The sequence below is a fragment of the Magallana gigas genome, chromosome 6, assembly GCF_963853765.1.
Source record: "Magallana gigas chromosome 6, xbMagGiga1.1, whole genome shotgun sequence".
NCBI lineage: Eukaryota > Metazoa > Mollusca > Bivalvia > Ostreida > Ostreidae > Magallana > Magallana gigas.
The window spans coordinates 54,956,551-54,979,915 of NC_088858.1; the positions used below are offsets into that span (position 1 = coordinate 54,956,551).

Genomic DNA, 23,365 nt, shown 5'->3' on the forward strand with positions numbered 1-23,365 from the left:
AAGTCGATTTGACGCGAAAAGCCCCGCATTATATTATAACGTCATAAATTTTGTAACGTCATATACCAGTGACGTTACATATTTGGCAATTCAAACATTTACGTTGGCAGCGAAAGGGTTAAATGTTCATGTCTGTCCTAGCTCTTTGAATCACCCAACTCTTTCCCTCTTGTATATATGTTTATTTAACATGTTGAATGTTTTACGTACACTCTTCATGTTGCCCTTGAGGGCCCTTTATTGGCCAATAAAGCAATTGAATTGAAAATGTAATATATGTACATGTAATGTATCAGAGAGAGAGAGAGAGAGAGAGAGAGAGAGAGAGAGAGAGAGAGAGAGCTCACCCCACGGACACCCCATATGTGGAATCGAACTTTTATATGTGTGTTCACAATCAATGTCACATAATTTTCTTATTTTACATAGAAGGCTGCGTTGTCAATAAAAACATGAAATGATAAATAAAAAATCGAAATACAGTTGTACGACTGATAAAACTACTTCCAACCGGAAGTGTACATCTTTAGAAGGAAAACTCAGAAAAGGAACGGAATATGAACGCTTGTAAATTGCATGTAGTTTATTCATGTTTCAAAAGGATTCCCTATGTTGACACGACCTAAATTAACGTATATGGAGGATTTAACCCAATGTCAAACCAATTCATGCTTTCATCGGCGGGAAATTTACAAAAACGACGTAAAATCCACTTGGACAGAGTCGATTGTTTCACCCTTGCCAAGTCGAGCGAGGGCAGTTCCAGCTTAACGAATCCGTTATTTTGTAGTGGAAGCAAAAGTAGAAAGCGATATAATTTATTCCCAATTTACAAAACTCGTAAGAACGCCATGAATGATCGAGGTAAAACATTCGCACTGGGTGCCCCCGGATTTCAGTCTGCTTCAGATTTTCACAGACAGGAAACTTGTCCAGAACTACCCTCTGCTGAGGCTGAGGACAGTCCAATTAAAAGTATTCCCAAAATCTGTGCGGATTCGTATAAGGGCCAGAAAAGTATTGCATCATATTTTAATTTTAACTGCAACAATGAAAAACAAGATGGTAAAAAAATTAGACTTGATACAGACAGTAGGCCCTCTTCCAACAAATCAACTGAAGCTTCTTCTGTGATCTATATCAGTGATACTGATTCAACAAGCAGGTCACCCAAAGCCACACACAGTTCAGATCCATCCAACAGCCAGACTGGAACACCTTCAAAAATGTATTCACCAATTAAATTACTCAGAAAGTCTTCAACCATTTATGTTAGTGACTCAGATTCTTCCACATCAAAAGCGAATGGTGAACAAACTATGCAAAAGTTACAGCAAAATGATGTTGTGAAAGCATTATTTGAAGGGCAGAGAAACTTGGCCAAAAACTCAAACACAAAGAAAAGAAAAAGGGATGGAGGAATGAAAACATGTCCTATTTTATCTAAAGTACCAAGGACTAAGGTAGCTCTTTTTACTAAGGAGCTGGAAGAAATGAATTCCTCGGATGATGATGTGTTGTGGACAGCGGAAGAAACCACTGACTCAAAGTTTGGTCTTCTTGGTCATCAGCCTCAAGAGAAAATTAATTACTTTGATAAAATTCCAGATGAATTGTTGCAGAAAATATTTTGCCAGTTACCTATATTGGATCTTTGCCTAAACTGCAACAGAGTGTGCATAAGATGGAATGAAGTTATTTCACAGGAAAAGGTTAATTTTCATTTAAGCTTAGCTCTTTTGCATTAAAGAATTCAATTGTGTAACTTAAATATTTATTTGCAAAAAAATTAATTGACTTTGTTTTTGATTTTTTTAATGTAATTTGTAGTTTATGAAGTGGAAGAAGGCATACTATAAGCTTAAAAAGGACAACCAGTCATCTGAGGAGTCAAAGACAGCTGTTAGGCGAATTATGACGGAGAACGGAATGAAAAACACATCAGAGTATCTATCTGGACTCATTAGGTGATCTCTTAAGTGCTGAACAGTAAAACATCTTTACTCCATAACTTATCCTAAATTTTAAAATGAAAGCAAGTAAAAATTTATGATGTATTTCTTGAGTACATTTTTTTTTTTTTGTAATTTTAGGTACTTCAGTTCTTTCTTTTCCTTTCCTGTGTCTGTGAGGAAAGATATGTCAGAAAAAATGCAGCAACACAAGAAATATATGTGGGCCAAAGCTCTGATGGAGGAGAGATTGTCAGACCTTATCATTGAGGGGGTAAATATACAAACTCATGACATCACAAATAGAGTAAAAACAAGGTCAAGATATCCCAAAGGTGGTACACAGGGTAAATACACAACATTTTGACATAGAGAGAGAGAGAGGGTGTCAATACACTGGGGCTTGATATCCTGTAGGGGGCAGATGCACAAAAACATGATTTTATGGAGATGGTTATTATAAAGAGTCATAAAAATTTGATATCCGAGAGTGGTAAATACATAACAAAATTTAACCATTTCATAAATTTTCAGGAAAAATACCGATACTACAATTTACATGTAAGTGGTTATACATGTATCTGCAAATTTAGCTTAGAACATGATTTTTAAAAATATAATTGCTTGTACTAGGTTCCAAATCCCTGGAGTTTAATCATCACCCTGGTTGTGATCTCAGAGACAGTGGCGGACGTACAGGAAATCGTTAGTTGTATGTCACGTTCTATGTGTCTGACAGAGGAAATTCTGGAGATGTTGTATTGCTGTGCATCCATTTTGTTGTTGATGAAATTCCTCAAAAGAAGTGCTGTGTGGAATGGGTAAGGGTACAAAATTGCTGAGAGATGTGGAGAGTGAAACGATTTCTTGAAAAAAGTTGAAGCAATGCCATTAAGCACAATGAATTTGTTTAACTGTATATATGTTACTGCATGTACCTCATATTTGTCATGTTCTTTAAAAGAATTTTAACAGCATATAACTATTCTGATTGACAGGATGCATTACCGGTTGTTCTATGCCTTGTATCTGTTTGAGAATTCCTCAGTGGCTCATTATGGAGATCTTAAGGCAGTTACCAAGGGAGGTCAACAGAGCATTACCAATTACAGGTATTACATGACATGTAAGGTAATATCATATTAAAAAAAATTGTTAAACAGTAAAACATGCTTATAGCGAAGTTAGCGAACTCGCTTATAATGAATTGATGCTTGTTGGGAAGTGATTTTCATTCTCCTTTGGATTTAAACATATTGTGAAGATGTAACAAATTAAGTTTGAAATGAAACAAAATGGCCCTTCCCAGGAACTTTGTTTTAAGCACGTTTTACTGTAAAGTAGTTATGCAACTCCCTGATGATTCAATTTGAAATTTAAGAAAATGTTTGCTTCCCTCCCCCCTTGCCCTGATTCTACTTGCCTGTATCCATGTATCCATGGTATTAACAAACTTTGTTGCTAAATATTTGCACATTCTTGACACCACATAAAATAATTGAGAATGAAAGGTCACAGCGTGGGGCATTTGAACACGTGCAATTAATCAACAGGACACTGGAAACAATTGGCACTTTCTTGGTTCAAACAGACATGACTTTTATCACGGGTACATTAGCATATATTGGATGGTGGGGGAATGAGCTAACACACTAGGTTATCTAGGATTTCTCTATTAGAATGTTAAACATATCACTCTTTAAAAGAAAAATTTCACCACTGAACTTATTGTACATGCATGTAAATAGGGCAAACACGATGTCACGGCGCATTCATAATGTTCATGGTTACAATGTTTCCGCTTTGTTCAATCGTTGTTAGTTTATGTTGTTAGTTTTTGTAATAAGTATTATTATTTAAGAGCAAAAATAATCCCATCATGATGAAAAGTAGATAAACATGAACACTATCGTATTTTTTTCCCGAATCATAAAAAAATCCAGGATGTTCGCTACAACTTATCTTTAATTTGGCATCTATTCCCCTAGGACTATAACAGATTTTACTTGTGGTGTTTTAAAGTTATCATTATTATTATCCTGTGTGTGTTCTTTCGCAGAAAATAAATCATTAATATATCCCGTAATTAACAGAAATCCGGGCATCACTCAGAGATGTACAAGTTATCTCCCATAACATCTCGTGATGTGGAATGGGGGTCCGATCTTTAGTGTACATTTCAGAAGGAATTAAGGAGTTCGGAGTAGTATATCACACTAAAGGAGACTTTGAAGTTTTGTAGAAAATTAATCATATCTCACGGAAAATTCTTACAAACCAGTAATTGAACAAAATGTTCACTTACCCTTCGCTGATGGTACTTTCTTATTGCGTTTCCACGATTTTCTGTAATATAGTTTCCCACCGCTTGCTAACTTACAAGTTCTCGTAATATAACTTCATTACGAAAATTCGTAATATAAGATCTATATTACAAAGATTTGTAATATTACACATTTTAGTAATATTATTTATTTAAGTAACTAATATTACGATTCTTCATATTGGACTGGACTGTTTTATCAGTTTACAAATAATGGTCTGTTGTACCATCTTAATAGTTGTCTTGTACCGCAGAGATTACAAATTAAAACAGGTTCTTTTGTTTTGTAGTCGATCAGATACAGTAGTGAAATTAACTCATGAACAGCTACGCATTGTTAACCACAATGTTCAGGCAGGGGAAGTAATCAAAATCATTGCTTTTGCAGGTGAGTTGTTAGTTGTTGCAGGTAGACATTTTTTTTCAACTAAAGTATTTTTTTTTTAAATGAAAGCCATTGACATAAATTGTTATACCGTAAATTCTTGTGTATAGCCCACACATGTGTACAATATGCATCCCTAAAGTTGGGTGTAAAATGCTGAAGAAAAAAACGTTGCCTCCCTGTGAACCGGTAATACGCAATAAAAAAAAACCCAGAAAATTTTCAATCAAGTTTATTGTAAAGTCATTGATGTGCATGCACTGATAATGTATTTTAAGCGCTTAAAAGCAATAAAGTTTGTAGATCTCAACCAAAACATCAAAAGAAAAAAAAAAGGGGGGGGGAGGTCCTACACGGGGGACGGGGCACACACGTACACAGGTTATGCTGCTAACATTCGGTTAGGTTGAGATTTGAGGGTCTGATTGTAGCGTGCAGCAGTGTCTCGGATGTAATGAAAGTTAAGTATATGAACTGCACGTACATCTTTTTCTGACAACCATGTGAAGTATTTCCCACCTAGAAGAAAGAAGAATATATCATCCTCAGTCATGGCACACAGGTCCGCGGAGAGGTGAATATCAAAGGATTTGGTGATCTGATCCCACCAGTATGTACGTAAGTCATTAGTAGAGGGACAGGAACATACAGACATGGTGTTGCATAGTAGGCAGATAAAGGGAGTCTGTTCCGGAGGGCAAGCTATAAGCTTGCAGATAAATTTACAAAGAGAGATTTCATATGAGTTGGACGGAATAGACCAGATGAAACTTGGGTTTTGGTTTTGGATAATGGATTTGAAACGGTAAAAATCATTGTCATTTATCATTCTAATGTTACGGTTTGTTTGGTGTAGCTTAGATACAGCAGATCTCACTATCTTTTTCCAAGTCTGTTTTGGTGGAAATGAGCAATCAAGGAGCCATGTTTGTAGGTATTCAGTAAGACTGTAAGTGGACAAAATATTGATGACATCCGGAATAAACCCTCGCTGTTTATTGGAAATGTTCTCTAGGAATGAAAATAGGCGTGTTGAAAATATTTTCTTTGAAAGAGACTGGTGATCCATGAGACAGAGTCGGCCTAGAAATAAGAGTTTGCGGATATCTATTTCCGATTTGATAGGTAGAACTTTGAAAACACTTTCACAGATATCGGATCTTGTTTTGGTCGGAAGATTTTGTGCATTTTTGCAAACAAAATGTTGAAAAACATTTAATAGGCGTTGAAGATCGTTGGTAGATAGATTGCTCCATAATTCACAACCGTAGAGGACTGTGGGAAGAACGATCGCCTTATAGAGGTGTGACAAAGTAAGCGGGTTAAGATAGTTGGAGCCTATATCGTTGAGAGCAAAATATGATTTTTGTCCTTTTCTACAAGCTGTTATAGTCCTATCTGAGAGTGTAAGTTTGTTGTTGATAATAATGCCTAGGTGATTATAGTTGTCAGCACATGGAATTATTGTATCACCAAGTTTCCATATATAATCAAAATCTAGTTTGGAGCCTTTAGAGCGGACTTGTAAAATGCACGATTTTTGATCATTGAAGGAAAAACGCCACTTCCTGGAATATTCGGAAGAGACATCAAGCATGCGCTGTAACATTGTAGGTGTTATTGCAATACACACAATATCATCAGCAAGCGATGGACAGTTGCTGGTTATATTAAAAATACCAGTATTTGTACAGGACTTTTCCAGGTTAACAACAAGTTCGTTAATATACACAAGATATAAATAGGTTGACAGAACTCCACCTTGTCGTACACCTTGTGACACGGGAAACCAGTCTGATTGGGTTTGATTGACAACAATTGCACTGGTTGTGTTTGTATGACAATCATTAATGATTGACCAAAGTTTTCCAGATATACCCATTTCGCGTAATTTGATAAGGAGGCCATGCCTCCAAACCGTATTGAAAGCTTTTGAGATATCTAAAAAGCATACGTAAATATTGCTGCCCTGTTCAACGTTATGGTATATAGTTTCTTGCATATTGAAGGAAGCGGTTAAACACCCAAGATGCTTTTGAAAACCCTGCTGTTTTCCGCAGGGGAAATGTCTGTCAATAACAAACTCTGATATTCTTGAATTGATAACATTTTCAAAAACTTTAAGGAAACATGACAACAGGGCAACTGGTCTGTAGCTATTGCAAGATGTCTTAGGTTTGTCTCCTCCCTTGTATAATGGTACGATGAATCCACGTTCCCAGAATTCTGGGATTTTCCCGATATGTACAATTGTATTAAAGAGTTTAACGAGACACATATTCAAAAGGTCACCGCCAAAAATTAGATGTTCATAGGTAACAAGGTCTGGTCCCGGAGCTTTGCGGCGTTTGAGTTTGTTGAACACTGCTAATATGTCATTGGTTGATATTTAATAAAATATAATAAACTGTGAAGTGTGACACAGGGCAGGTGCCTGCAGTTTGTTCCCGTTTTGCACACATTTGAAAATTAGGTATCGAAAAAATGTGTGCAAAACGGGAATTTGACCAGGTGATATAATTGCTTAATTACTATAGTCTATATCACAGCTCCTGTAAGGGCAATTGACAATGAAATAAATAAAACATATCTACTCGCAATTGATATTTACATTTTTTTTATGTTACAATATAACTTGCATAGAAGCACATTTACATAATAATTGACATCCATGTTCTGGAATTTAATTTTAAACATCGATTTGGTCATCAACAATTTCATGAATTTCTTTAAACAAAAAAGATTATTGCAAAAATGTTGTGTATGTAGTGCTTTTGTTTATCTTCCTGCCTTTAGGAAGTACACTTACACGCTACAATTTAGAAGAGAAAATATCATATATTAGTATTTATTTATTGCTTTTGCTTACATAAATGGAGAAAATGTGTCTAGTGAAAACGCTGCTAATTATTTTTCATTTATGCTGTGGCTTGAATAATCGAAGAGAATACTATTAGACAAATTAATGTATGACGATATGATGATAAATAGGCAATTTTATATGCTTCAAAAACTGAAAATATTTTTTCACAAAACCTATCAAATGTAGAACTAATTCATACATTTTCAACCTTCTTCAGTTTGAGGTATATCGAATCAATATTTAAATTATTATTTTTGTCGGAATTTATTGAGCTGCTGATTTGAAAATTGACCCGCAATATACTAAAGCGGTGATGTTGATCATAAGATCTACTGTCAAGGCTGCTACTTCGAAGATTGAAATATTTTGTGATAAAGGTCTGTTTCTTTTCATAATAATCTTTCTGTTGATACCAAACAACCAATTATAAACACGCGATTTACATATTTTGCATCTATAATGTAAGTTGTAAAAAGAGACACGGACTACCCCATATGACTGGCCGTGTAGTTTTCCCCTTTATCATATAATTATCCACTGAATCAGCTTCCAATTGGCCCGGGACCAGCAATTTTTCCTCAATTCATCGAGTTTTATATTTAAAGTAAATGGGCAAAAATGTAAAAATCAAATCATCTAATCCTTATTTTTCTTATCAGTGAGCGGAAATTTAAGACTAAAAATATTAATTTGATCTTTATTTTATCAAATGAAAAAAAATTGTGATAGTTATTAGTCTAAAACACAACAAAATATCTATATTCTTCTTGTTTCATGGTGCTGATGAATGAATGATAAAACACAAGTAAAAATCCAGGTAAAATCTTTGACTGAAAGCAGACTATAAATTGCTATCACAACACAATTCACACCTATTGTTCTATACCCAATTATCAAATGTGTGCAAAACGGGAACACACCGTGCCTGCTTCTGACACCGAATATTGTTGAACAAACAATACATTGACCATGCGATGAGTAAACAGGTGGCTGGTTATGTAATGGTGAATACACTGGGGAAACTTGTGTGATGACAGAAACAATGGTCTAAGAGGATTAATGTTCTAATACATGGATATAAAATTAATAGTACCATTTTAACAAGAGCTTGGACTTTGTCTAGTTGTGTCAAACAGCAATGTGCCGTAGGCCTGTCTATTTCATTATTGGCCACTCAGCCATGGCTCTTTGAAATCAACAAGATTTGTCTGGCTTTTGAGCCAAGACTACGCAATCTACGCATATTTCACTCAAATCAATTTTACAATGTATATTTTGAATACATTTTATCAATGACTTTAATTTTAAATCTAATCGTACAATTGCTAAAAACTATATGCTAGTAAATATAAGTAGGTAATAAGGAATCATTTTTTGAACATTATGAGGTGATCAAATACAGCCTGATCAATCCTATCCTTCAGGCTCCCCCCTCCCCCTCATCCCCCCCCCCCCTTACACACACACTGTATTTGATCAACTCATATCACTCAAGAGAATCATTCTTTATTGCTTTAATAAGTACTTGTAAGTATTAATTTAAATATTGTGTATGTAGGAACCGGTAAAACTACGACCCTGGTACGCTACACCCAGATGAGACCTTCCATGAAGTTCCTGTTGGTTGTTTATAACAGGTAAAATATAACAACATTCACACAGTCCTGATTTTATGTTCTGTTACAATGTTTAAGGATGCACGACATTGTCCACATAAAGTAAATGACATTAGGATATACACCTGTACAAACAAATGACAATGAGTGTTCAAGACATTATCCACATTATAGGTGATGACATATATACAATCAGTGTATATTTCCGCTCGCGTTTGCATTGGAAATCTGCGATGTTCAATTTTCTATGAATAAACTATGCTTATTCATGCGCCATGAGACCAAATATAAATGTCTTCACATGCTTTAATTAAATTCATTTTTGTAAGATTAAATGAAACTTTCAATCTTACTTAACCAATTTGATGTGTACTTTTGAAAAAAAACAGTCATTAATACATATCTACTCCTTATTAATAAAGATTTTTCTCCACAAAGTTACTGGCACTATATTTTTGTCGCAGAAGCTAACTAAATACCATGTTGATATGGCTGTTCCATGGTAATGCATGTTTCATATCCCTGACTAAGAGCGTAAATTGTGGCTTCATAGAGGTGTGTAAAAGTGTAAGTCTTGGATTCTCTCTGTGGTAGCAGTTTGTATTTTATGGTATGGATATTGTCTGAGTGACTGTTGGTATGAGTACAGGGCAGCCTGGATGTTCCCTGCCATCTGTTGACAGATCCCCAGGATCTCCCAGGAGATGTCTCTGAGTAAATCATCTACATGCAGTCCCTGATCATGGTGGACTAGGACCTGTAGATCATCTAGAACTGTTTGTGCTCGCATTGTGTCAACATGTCTAGAGCAAAAAACCTCTAGCATATGTAACAGTACCAACGGTGGAATATGCAGTGCAGACCTTCCGTTTTGTCTAATAGATTGTTGTTCTGGTAGCAGTTCATTGATATAACATAATTTATTGACAAGGTTGATATTCCCTGCTACAGCCTGTCTCATCTTTGTAGACCAGGACTGTCCCCCTACAGCCTCAGTATACCTCTCTCTGTCTCTATGTCTATGATACATCAGATATGGCTGTGCTAACTTGACCTTTGTCATCTCTATAACAGATAAAGCTTCCCTGTATCTGAGTGTCTTGTAATAATACATGGCAATGTACAACATGTCAGAAACATACCCAAACTTGGCTGCTAATTTCAGCATATGCCTTGACATTTTGTGTGCAATATACACCTGTTTGTTGACACCTGTGTTTGTGTACATGTTGTGTAATATAAAAGCAGTGCTCTGAAGGATGGTGGCTGTATATATCTGTAAACTTACAACATGATACTGTGTCAGGGGAGAATCTATCAACTGTTCTACTGTGTGTAGGTACTTCATACAGAGCTGTAGGTTTGATGTTTGTATGATATCAGTGCTATCTATCTCACCAAATAATTCTACATCAAACCCAGCCTCAGAGATCAGAGTGTGTTCATCAGTACACACCGTGAGTCTGGGATTACAGAGGACATCAATGATAGAGGACCTGATGGAGGGACTGTGTAGCAGCAATGCTATACCCTTCTCATACAACCCATACAGTCGCCTGAATAAACTTGTTTGTGCTTGGCCATGGATTTTACTCAGAAACATGTTGTTTTCCGGAATGAAAAAATTTGGACAGATCCCCTCATACACCCATTTAAGGAGAAGTTTGAAGCAGACCCAGAAACCGGCCAGGAGATTATGTGGACACCAGTGAGGTAGTGTGTTTTGTTGAATGGCCCAGAAAACAGCTGTTTTCATGTGGTAGGAACACAGTAGTTTATCTTCATCTCTTAATCCATTGTTAATTATTACCTTTAAGAACAATTTCAACAAACCATAAGTTAAGAACTGTGTGTGATTCATTGAGTACACAAGTTTGTTTTCTGCCTGAGAGAAAGAAATTCTCCATTCTTTGTCTTCATGGTTTCCAAGTTTGTGTCCTATTGCTACATAGTGGCATCCATTTCTGACGATGTCATTGACAACATAAGGTGGGGGCCATGAGTGACATCTGTCTATCCATGAGGCGGCAGAGGGGGGCCAAAAATCACTGGCAAAACAATGAGCATGATCATATTCCATTATACCACCTAGTACTGTTCCTCTGTTACATGGTCCATGTATTGTAGCATCAGGACGTACATCTATTGATGTTTTTTTTATTATCTCTCTGTATTTAGAACTTGATATATAGAGTCCTCCATTCATCCTCACACACGATGACAACTCTCTTTGTCCAGCACACTCCAATGGTAACCAAAGTAACGTAAATCCTGCTGGACTCTCAGAACTGTCACAGAGAATCAGTGTCTGTCTGTGTATGTTGTAATACTCAGACTGAAAGTAGTCCCAGATCACTCGGTGGTCAGTTGGCCAGAACATAGTGTCTATGTCTGAACCATGTAATCTAAATCCTTCTCTCCTACTTCCACTCATCATTAATCTCGCAGGATATTGATTTTTTAACAGCTCCCAGATATCAATAATATCTCTCCTGGAGGCCACCTGTTGTGGAGTCCCAATCTTGTGACATATCCCCACATACACTGACTCTGATATTTTTTGAACAGGAATTTCTCCTCTAATATTGAAAGAACATAAGAATTAATAGATGTATTTTTACCGAAATTGTATACATCAATGACCAAATGTAATTAGGAAATTGTGAACTTTAAAATAAACTTACATTTGTGTTGCATTGTCTGAATCCATAACTTGAGAGAAATATGTCTAATTTTAGCTGCATGGGAAAACCCTTTGATACAGAAAGTGAAAGAAATTTTGCTTCAACCAATGTGATTACATGCTTCATATATATAAGTAACATGACTCAAATAATTCTTATAGTGATGTTAATTATGTGTATTGTGCACATATGTAAAAATATTTTCAATATGAATGATATGTAGCATTGTGTGCAAAGAGGAATAACTCTTTTTATTACATAATTATTTAAAAGATTTTTTTATTCTTATATTGTACTTCACCTCTCAAGAATCATTATTTTATTACAAAACTGTTTTGTTTTTCAGATCTGTTTGTGATTTTGCTAAAACAAAGTTTCCAAAAAATGTAGAATGCCAGACCGGACATTCATTGGCCTTTAAGTCTGTTGGAAGAAAGTAACTCAATATTAATTAAATTTTCTGAAAATTTTATTTTCTGTATTTATTAAAAAAAATGTATTGAAAAGTAAAGATAAATTAGTATGACAAAATGAATATGGTGGGGATTACTTAAATTCGATCCTTGTAAATCGGGGAAATTATGCTTCCAACAAATTAACTTGTGTCTTGTGATATATTTTAGGTTTAAAGATGCCAAAAAGCTCCGAGAATTGTCTGTGTTTGCCATAACACAACTCCTTCCATCTCGTAAAGGAGACAATTTGTTCATACGGGCCAAACTTGTGCAGGACACGCTCAAGGTGTTCTTTTCTTCAGCAGACCGAACAATATCTCTGGACCACACCCCGACCCAGAGAATGAATGACAATGGATTGCGAGTGTACATTGAAGTGGACAAGAGACAGGTAATTAACGAGAGGACTTAACTGTTGTGATTTTGGTTATGGTGGCACTGTGTTTATATGTTTAGATGGACAGTTGTCTCCCAATTAAATCAACTGTCTAATTGAACTGTCAATATTTTATAATTGTGTTTGCTTGATTTTTAAATTTTTTCTGCCAAACATTTAGGATAAATCTGGATATAACTTCAAATTTTATGATAATTTTGATTAAATTAATTCATTGATTTGTATCTTAAAAAAAAACTCTCTGAAAAGTAAAATTCATGTATAAAATACACATAACCAACTTTTGGACAGTATGACTATACTATACTAATTTTACGTCAATCAAGACCTCTGAATAACTTCTCCCACAAAAATATGACCATCAGAAGATAAAAATTCATAACATTTTCAAGTCGTTTTAGTTGTATTATAAAATTTTAATTTCAGAATAAAAATTTTCAACATGAAAGTCACAGCTCGTATTCTATAGAAGTTATGAGAATGTTCAGTTAACTTATCAGGCTGTTTTGGATTTTTTCAAGACAACAAGAACAAAGATTAAATAAGAATTGAAAATTCTTTTTTTTTTTATTGTCAAGTACTTGATTTGTTTACCACTAGGGCTAGATAAAAGATGCTGATTTTATACTTGATTTTACTGCTAGGGCTATGTAAAAGATGCTGAATTTCTGTGGGAGAAGATGAAGGACTTGAGGAATCCCAACGTTCCAATGACACACGACGGTTACCTCAAACTGTACCAGCTGTACAGACCCCGACTCAGTAACTACGACTGTATACTGATCGACGAGGCTCAGGACCTAACCCCAGGTGTGTCTTTGTCTCACTTTGGTGAACCTTGTAGAGTTTGTGTATATTTTAAAATATCATTCTGTAAGAAAAATATCAGTAATGATTTTAATTATTAGTGGGTGGTTCTCACCATTTGGGTATGATTCAAATGCAATTACGCCATCATTTTATATAAAATTTAGGAGACAATTAAAGTTTATAAAGATTGATCAATAAGTTACCTGATTTTTCTTCCATCTACTGTATGAAAATTGAAACCTGATGTCATTCTTGAAGTTAACTGATACAACTCAAAGTTCAATGATTTCAATTTCAGCCATATCAGATTTACTCCTCAGTCAGCCCCAGGCAAAGATCCTGGTGGGGGACCCTCACCAACAAATCTACTCCTTCAGGGGGGCAGTCAATGCTCTCCAGCAGATCAGGGCATCGTTTATCTTTTACCTGACACAGGTAAGACAGCCAGGTAACACTCAGAACTGTATAAGCCAAGCAGCTTCTGAGGCTTTGTAAAATCTCAGTCAGTCGTCTCAAAGAAATGTTTAAATGCATTAAGTGATTAAATACAGTACTGAAACTGAAGACCTTAATTACAGTACATCTCCAACACTCATTTAGGAGACAAGTAACAGTGTACAGTGTAGATTGTTTTACAGGTTAGTATAAATATTTTCCCCAAGAACTTTCAAAAACTTTTGAAGTAATCGTCTTGGATTTATTTTTATCTGATTTGAATGATTTAGAAATATCTTTTACTCATAAACATTTATAAAATTAAGGTAGTACAAAACAAATCAGGTAATGTTAACCTATCATTAGGGCCCCGCAAGGATTTGCGGGTGCCCTATAGTAATCACTCTGTCCGTCCGTCCTTCTGTCCGTCCGTCTGTCACTCTTCCGTCCACAAATTTCGTGTTTTTTTCTTATAACTTTTTTATGGTTGCCCAATCAAGTTCAAATTTGGTATGGTACTTCAGTAGGCAGAAATACATATTTTGATGCTAAGTTTGGTTCTCTATGTCTTCTGGTTTGGAGCTGGGGTGGTGGGGTAGATTCCTAACTATGCATAAGAATGAATGGGCAAAGAGAGATAACTGCTGAGGATGAATGGGCAAAGAGAGATAACTGCTGAGAATGTTACCATTGTATACATGGAAGGCTGTGCAATATTTGTCCTTTCGGATTAATTAACCTTTCACACTATTTTATTTTTGAATTTTTTTTTTTTTTTTTGCCTTAATGCTGTTAATTTTAACAGGTAATCAGATAAAAACCCCATTCTGTCATTTCTGAAAAAAAATCTTATTGTAAATTTAAAGAAGAAAAGGATGAGAGAGCAGAACAATTAATCCCCTGGGATTAATTATCTTGCCTGCTGCAGAAAATTTAGAGGCTTATCTCTATCTGTCATATCAAGATTAATGAACACCTTTGTCTGCACTGATGTTTGTTTTGAAGCAAATCCATGAGCTGCACCCTAATATTTTTACCCCTCAGTTTAAAGGATGGTATTTGATAAAGAATATATTTCATTCTAGTCCAAATACTTATATTCTGTAAAATAAGAAAAAATATATGAATTACAATAAATTTAATATCAGTGTTTTGATTCTTTTTCTTTTCTTTTTTGATGGATGTTTTGGTGTTGTTGTTGTTTTTGGTTGCTATGTTTATATTAAAGGAAACTTAAGAATAGTACCTGAAAATGTTCCTTCTATAAGCCCTGATTAAATTCAATAAATGGATGAGAGCAAGATAATTAAACCCCTGAAATAATTATCTTGCCTGTTTCAGAAAATCTAAGGTCTGTCTGTATCTGTTATATGTATTACCGTACACATATGTCTGCAAGTGATGTTTGTTTGAAGTTGAGGCAAAGCCTAGGTATCATTGCATTGCTATCAATTCTTTGGTTTTTTTTAACAAATTTTATTTCATCCCATGTTAACCCCCTTTATCCCATGGATATGACTCATTGGATATTTTTTTGATATCCCCCAGTTGTGACTTTACAACGGGATTTGCGTAGGCATAATGAAGTAAAATAATGTGGAGTTTTCTAAACAGTGTAAACATTGATTGTGGTGTATAAAACATGGGATAAATAGAATCTCATATGATTTGTAGTATAATATGATTTTTATCCAACTTGTGTGTTTTATCCCCTCACTAAGGCTCAAGAAAAAAACACTTTAATTGTTGGATGAAAATCCAACTACAAATCATGAGATCTTGCAGTTCTTTACATCTTATGACGGGCATTTATTTTTCATCATTGTTAATATAAAGAGGATGGAATTCAAAGTTTTTTTCACTTCTCTATATTAATTGTCATAGCGGGGCCCTTCCTGACTGGTCAGTTTTCTAGTTCAATTTATTTTTTTGAAAATTTAATAATTTGCTCATTTGAATAAAATATTTCAACTTTGAAAAATATCTGATCTGGCAATTTTTGCATACATCGCCCCAAACCTACCAATTGAACCTCCTTTAAGTGGAGAGTAAAAGTATTAAAGTGATCGTTATGGTTTGCTCTGCCAATAAGTTACTTTTCAAGATATTACAAACGTCTGTGCTGCAGATTTTTTTGTTACTTAAAGAAACGGAAATAAGTTATTACTGGCAATTTAAGGTAACTTCTGATGTAATATATTGTAAAACTAGCACTTGTGAATTCTTTTTTAAGACGATATTTTGCATTATTTACATCTATCTCTAAAAAGAAGATGTATTATTCAAATTTAAATAAAAGTTAACAATATGATTGCCATGACCCTGTAATGAAGATATATCAAAATAATGAAAATTTGACCATTGGTTTAATGGTTTTAGATTAATTTAGGTTTAATTTAGGTATATTTGACGGAGGTAAAAATTAATAAAAATCCTAGATGACATTATCATATTTGACCTTTGACTTTTTGATATGACCTCGAAATGTATAGGGTACTAGTATAAAGTGTAAACACTAGGGATAGTTGTGACCAAACGGGTCTTTCCTATGAACAGAAGACAAGTTACACATTTTGCAATGATAGAAGGCTAAATTGGACAAAAACCACATGCATTCAATTCAATTGTAGGTTTCGAAATAATCAAAATCCTCTGTACCTCAATTTTTTTATGCTATGAGTGATTGATGGGGATGATTTACATTACTTTCTTAAATAATGGATTGAAATTACATGTAACTTATACATAACATTAACCCATTTCTTTGCCTATTTGAGAAAATATTGATTTTACGGGTGTTTTGTACTAGCTCCCGAAACGTATGATGTTATGTTTTCAGTCATAATTATCTGTTTCTATATTGTGGTTGTTGTTTTTTAGTCATTCAGGTTTGGTCCAGAGATAGCACAAGTGGCTGCATACTGTATTGAGGAACTGAAACATGAGAAGAAGACACTGGTGGGAAATGGGAACTCTGGTAAGTAAGGGAAACAAGGAATCTAGGAACACTCTGGTAGGGAATGGGAAGTCTTGTAAGTAAGGGGAGCTATGAATCTAGGAAATGGGAACACTTGTAAGAAAGGGAAGCAAGGAATTTAGGACCACTCTGGTAGGTAATAGGAAGTCTTGTAAGGGGAGCCAGGAATCTAGGAAATTGGAACTCTTTTAATAAGGGGAGCCCAGAATCTAGAAGTACTCGGAAAGGGAATGGGAAGTCTTGTAAGTAGGGGGAGCCAGAAATCTAGGAAATTGGAACTCTTCTAAGTAAGGGGAGTCTGGAATCTAAGACCACTCTGTAAGGGAATGGGAAGTCTTGTAAGTAGGGGGAAGCCAGGAATCTAGGAAATTGGAACTCTTCTAAGTAAGGGGAGTCTGGAATCTAAGACCACTCTGAAAGGGAATGGGAAGTCTTGTAAGTAGGGGGAAGCCAGGAATCTAGGAAATGAGAACTCTTCTAAGTAAGGGCAGCCCAGAATCTAGGACCGATCCGGAAGAGAATGGGAAGTCTTGTAAGTAAGGAGAGCCAGGCATCTAAGAACATTTGATGGGGAAAATCAAAATCAATGAAAAAACATAATTTAACATAGTTTAAAAATAAAAAGAATTGCAGTTTATTGAAAAATAAGTTTATATTGGATTTTGAGGAAACCGGTGAACTTGATCTTTGTATTAATTATTGTCAGGCTGTGTGTATGGAGAGACCAGTGGACAGATAGCTGTTCTGTGTCGCTGTAACTTCACCGTTTTCTCTGAAGCAGTCAAGAAATGCTGTTATGCTGGGGAAACCAATATCAGGGTTGCCTTTGTTGGGGTAAGGGAAACAACTCTAAAATCAGGAACTGGATTCTGGAAGTTTTTGGACCAAAATTTCTCACTCTTATTAGTTCACCTGAACCAAAGGTTCTAGTTAGCTTTTCTGATCACCTGTTGTCCGTTGTCCATCTGTCTGTCCATATGTCCATCTGTATACTTTCACATTTTTGACTTCTTCTCTAAAACCACTGGGCCAAATTTAACCAATTTTGGTACAAAGCATCCTTATTGGAAGGGGATTCTAAATTGTTAAAACCTTTTGTAAAAGGGAGATAATCGTGAAACAGTGAGTATAAGGTGTGTGTTTTTGAAAATCTTCTTCCCAAGAACCACTGCACCAGAAATGCCAATATTTACACAAAAGCTTGTTGTATAGTGAAGATTCTAAATTGTAAAATCATGACGCTTAGAAGGACCAAAACTGGGGTCCCAGGCAAGGTTCAAAGTTTAACAGAGAAATAGGTAGGAAAAATGTTTAAAAATCGTCTTCTCCAGAACCACTGAACCAGAAGTGCCAATGTTTACACAAAAGCTTGTATATATAATGAAAGTATGGTGGCCTTCGGACAAAAATGGGGCCCAAAGTGATGTTCAGTTTTAAATATAAAGAAAAATGTTTAAAAATCTTCTTCTCAAGAACTACAATGCTTCAGTTTGTGAGATTACTATGCAAACATTCTTAAATAATGTAGATTTTAAATCAATAAAGCTGTGGCCCATGGACTAATACTGCGGCTCCAAGATAGGTTCAAAGTTTAACATAGAATATATATTTTGGAAAATGTTAAAACAATTTTTTTGAGAGCTACAAAGCTACAGTTTGTGAGATTACTATGCAAGCATTCTAAAATCGTGTAGATTCTAAATTTTTAATGCCAATCATAAAACACTGACTAATACTGGGGCCCCAGAAAGGGGTTCAATGTTTAAAATAGAAATAGCATATACTACCAAGGAACTGTTGTACAGGTGAGCGATGTGGCCCACAGAGTTGGAGTCAATTACTTTAAAATATAATTAAATACTTTCAAATACATTGATAATTTTGTGAATAACTTGTAATTACAATTACAGTGATTTTCTCAAATGTAATTAATAACTCTCAATGTAATTAAATACTCTACAATTACTTAGTTTTGTTTTTTTAAAATCTTGAGGACAAAACATGTATAAACCATGATTGCAAGGCTTTCTGTAGGGTAATGATTTGAAAGTTTGGAGTTCATTTAAATGATCATTTATATCATTTGTTTTAAAATTTCAAGAAAAAATTTCACTGACACTAATTTCATCCAGTATCAGAATCAGAAAGTATACACAACTATAAGTAGTACAGCCCATCAGTATATAAAGTAATAATGACTATGATTCAAAAGAATATGGTATTTAGACTCCCTTAAGTCTAAAATAGGGGAACGGGGGGGGGGGGGGGGGGGGGTGTTTACACCTGAGCAATATTAGACCTTTACCTATTGCCCTGGGTAGTGTGGCATGATGTATAAACATATTAACATTATGCGACATTTAATTATGATTGTATAAACAAAGTAATTGAAATGTAATTGAAAATACATGATATAATTGAAATGCATTTAAATACATTCAATTACTTGTACGATAATTGAAGGCAAAGTCGATTACAAATTACTTTCAATTACTTTGAAAAATGAAATTAAATACACTAAATTACAAAATACTTTTTCCAATAACCCCATCCCTGGTCGCCCATGGGCCTCTTGTTTATGGTTTTAATTAAAATTTAATATGTAATTTGTCTATATTTCATATATTTTGTTTGTACAGGATATGTTCCATTGATGATCTTGCATGCCTTTCTAACTGTAACAACTTCTCTTTGACAAGTAATTTGAGATAGAGTTTGAAAATAATGTGCATGTTGTAAATTGTATAGGCAAATAAAAATGAATTTGAAGTCTATCATACAGGGTTAATGCTTCATGAATTTGAAAAGATTTGGTATTCTGTGTGCATGAAATACAAGATTGATCACCTGTAAACTATAAACCTGTTTTATAGGGCACAGATGGCTTTGGATTTCCAATGCTACAGGATCTGTATACTTTGATGCTCTCCCCTGAAGAACGAATTAAACGTAAGTTATTTCAGACTTCAATGCAGCATCTTTGAATATGAATTTTGTTGAAACTGACCAAATAAATATGTTTTCTTTGTAACGATCTTATGATTATTCGTATACAATGTACAATATTAAAAAGTGTATCATTTACTTTTGACTAAAGAATTTGAACAAATATAATATTTTCAGAGAAACGCGTCATTGAGAATAAGCTAGTGAAGAAGTTTAACAGTTTTGCCGAGTTTGAGCAGTTTGCTTTGAAGACAAATGACATGGAGTTGCTAGGAAAGATAAAGATTGTGAAGACCTATCACCATAATCTTCCTGTCTCCATACACAAGATCCTGGCCAGGACTGTGAAAGATCTCAACACTGCAGGTAATGGATCTGAACAGAAAGAATGGGGTAAATCCTCGGTCTGCCAATAAGCCTGCCTGCTGTCATTTATTTGATTTGTTTTACAGACATGATCTTCAGTACGGTCCACAAAGCGAAAGGACTGGAGTTTAACACAGTGAAGTTGACGGATGATTTCAACGTGGGATTGGACTTTGTGACCGGACTTTCTAGTCAGTAACAATCCACAATACAAAAAGATTACATTTGTAGTTACATACTATCTTTAATGTTTTCACTACTAATGCTTACCACCAATCTAGTATGTCTGAATATGAAATCAAAGTAAAGCAGAAACAGCATTACTAAGACATAGAAGGTTAGAGTTTGATGCTTTCTGTATTTTTGGTTTTTATCAGGACCAGTGCCGATCAGTGCGGACGAGTTCAATCTTCTGTATGTAGCAGTGACTAGAGCTAAGCGGTCTCTCCTTATGACTCCAACTCTCGTCAACCTGATGAAGAGAGCAGGGGTAATCCTATCTTATTTAAAGTCAAAACATGTTTAACATTTATTTCCTATTTCAAAAAAGCATAATGCTTTACAAAGTTTGAATTTCCAAAATAAGATTTCTAAACCTCCAATTGCATGTTGACGCTGCTTTTACTTTTTTTTTTTCATTTCAGGAGAAATACGAGTTTCCTGTGCTGAGTTCTCAGTTGGTTACTTCCGGAGTTGTCATGAAATGTAAAGAGACGGACGAGGAGTTCACTCCCTTTGCTCTGACTTTACAAAAGAAACGGATAGTAACAGTTAGTCTTCTTGTTTGATATGCTTTTACATAAAACGAAAGAGGGCTTTATTTGCTATAAATTGTTTTTGAATTTATTGAAATAAATCCAATGGTTATTTGATATTTGATTTTGTAGCATATGAGACACAAAGTATAGTGTATAGGTACTGATACATGCATGTTTATCATTTTAGAGTGATGGAGTCATTATTGAGGGAGGTGTTTACGGACCAAAGATTCTGGTGGAGAATAGTCATCACTTCAGAGAATTACTAGGAGACCCCGATCACAAGCACACACAGGCCGAGGACTTTCCCAACGAGGAGAGAGAGATAGAGATTATCATTGATCTGGGGGTGTGAAGATAAGAGAGAGAGAGATGAGAGAGAAAGGAAAGAAAGAGAGAGAGAGACAGAAAGAAAGATTGTGAAAGAGATGGAGACTTCCATGCAGTGAAAAGTGTTATTTAATCTGTGAGAAAAACACTTAAACAGTAAAGACAGGAGAGAAAAGAGCATCTGTATTAGTGTGAGGGAGTGACTATAAACTTTGTGTGTTTATGAGAGAGAGAGAGAGAGAGAGAGAGAGAGAATTTGTTTCATTGTGAACAAAGCAATCAAACAATGGTGCTAAATGATTCTGATTACTAGTATTCTATAGCTGATTTGATTTCTTTCTACTTGGCTCTTATTGATAACACCAGAAAAGAAAAATAATAAAAGCCATTCAACAATTCGTTTTGTTGGTATTTTTTAAATTTTGTTTTGTTGGAATTTTTTCAAATACTGATGTTCCATACTATAGTATATATAGTATTAAAAAATGTAGGACATTCAAACTTACTTTGTTGTCAGAAACATTTTGTCATATGGACTACTATTTTTATACCATTTGATAGATTTTGCCTTTTTATATCACTTAAAAGACTTGTTGTTCTAAGAATATCACGGCTAAAATTGTCAAGTTAGATAACTCATGTAACCGAGATTTTTTGCATTTAGATAGTGCAGTTATTGTTATTTATTTATACAATACAGATCAATAGAAAGATAAGGCTTTGTTTTTGTTGTTTTTAATCATGAAAACGTTATTTCTTACTGAGCATTGAATTTTTGGGATTATGTCTTGTTTTTCCATCTTATGCTGTTACATGAATTCTAATGGCTTAAATTTTGACCCAAATAGGCAGAAAAACTAATTCAAGTGGTTCTGTTTTCAGCAAATTGCTTAACTACAACAAATATGTTCAATCACAAAAGTGAATTATTGTTTTTAGTCAACAATTCATAACTTTAATTTGCTTAGAATTTTCTCCAAGGGATAGAAACCACTCAAGAAGTATGGGTTCTTCCTACACATTGACCAAAGCTTCTCCTGCAATATATATCGGTGGTAACGATTCAACAAGCCGAAGAAAGCCCTGACGCAAATTAGTTTTGGTCATCCGCCTGAAGTTAAAGTTAACTCGTTGATTAAAATCCAATTGAATTGTTGCCAAAAAACATTTTTCCAGTTGTCTTTACTAGATGTGTGCGTGAATTCCAACAGATTGGGTATAAAATGGAATAATGTCATTTCATAAGAAAAAATGGATTTACATTTCAGCTTAGCTCTTTAAGATTTATTTTGAAAAAAAAAATTATTGATTTTTTTTTTGGATTCTTATATTTATTCTTTAGTTTATATATGTAGCAAAAAAAGGCATACTATAAATCTAAAAAGGACAACCAAATCAAATGAGGAATCAATAGATTTAAAAACACATCAGGGTCAGAGTATCTGTCTAGTATAATATACACTTATAAGAATATTTCCAACACATTAAGAACAACACAACTTAGGTGTGAGCCAGACGAGCTTTGCGGGCAGCTGGCCTTTAATGATATTACATCATCGATATCATGTGTACATAAAGTGTAACAAAAAAATATAATTCCCCATGAATGACGTTAAAAACCGCCCAGGAAAAACCATAGATAAAATATTTGAAAAAACAATGGAAACCTGTGTCCGAACGCAAGTGTAAATAACGTCTAGGGGCGAATATCGGACTTATTCATACATTATTATAAATATTATTATTAATTACGGAATGCTATATAATTCACTAAATATAGTGACATCAAAAAACTTAAAAAAGAATGTAAGCTTCGTGCGCTGAGTGAAACTGGCTAGAATGACCTTTACTATTAACTCTGACCTTTTATTCTGGCCTTCCTATGGCCCCGCCCTGTATTCCTACGCGAATCTATTCGAACACGTTAATATCATACAACATTTTTCCGCTATTCTACAAAACGCAGGACAACTATAGACTCATCAGGTGAGAAGACTTGTAAAATGTTTGGATACCTGGCCGGTAGGGAAAGAGTGCTTATAATTTCAAAAGTTTTCAAAAGTTTCTC

At 34.7% G+C, this 23,365-nt stretch overlaps 2 protein-coding genes across 2 annotated transcripts; one reads left to right on the forward strand and one right to left on the reverse strand.

The window, feature by feature from the left end:
- The first annotated feature begins 494 nt into the window (after nt 1–494).
- On the forward strand, nt 495–22,013 carry LOC105347767 (F-box DNA helicase 1). Its single transcript, XM_066086430.1, has 19 exons — nt 495–1,712; nt 1,831–1,967; nt 2,094–2,226; nt 2,586–2,773; nt 2,951–3,064; nt 4,566–4,663; nt 9,082–9,160; nt 12,170–12,259; nt 12,447–12,669; nt 13,320–13,485; nt 13,784–13,920; nt 16,801–16,897; nt 17,604–17,731; nt 19,771–19,846; nt 20,021–20,209; nt 20,296–20,400; nt 20,587–20,699; nt 20,854–20,979; nt 21,155–22,013. The coding sequence occupies exons 1-19, from the start codon at nt 654–656 to the stop codon at nt 21,320–21,322; spliced, it is 3,426 nt and encodes a 1,141-aa protein (XP_065942502.1). The 5' UTR covers nt 495–653; the 3' UTR covers nt 21,323–22,013.
- On the reverse strand, nt 9,181–11,906 carry LOC105347765 (uncharacterized). The gene is made up of 2 exons (XM_011456966.4): nt 11,824–11,906; nt 9,181–11,718 (listed from the first exon to the last, which is right to left on the reverse strand). Exons 1-2 carry the CDS (start codon nt 11,847–11,849, stop codon nt 9,687–9,689), a joined length of 2,058 nt encoding a protein of 685 aa, XP_011455268.3. The 5' UTR covers nt 11,850–11,906; the 3' UTR covers nt 9,181–9,686.
- Nucleotides 22,014–23,365: the final 1,352 nt, after the last annotated feature.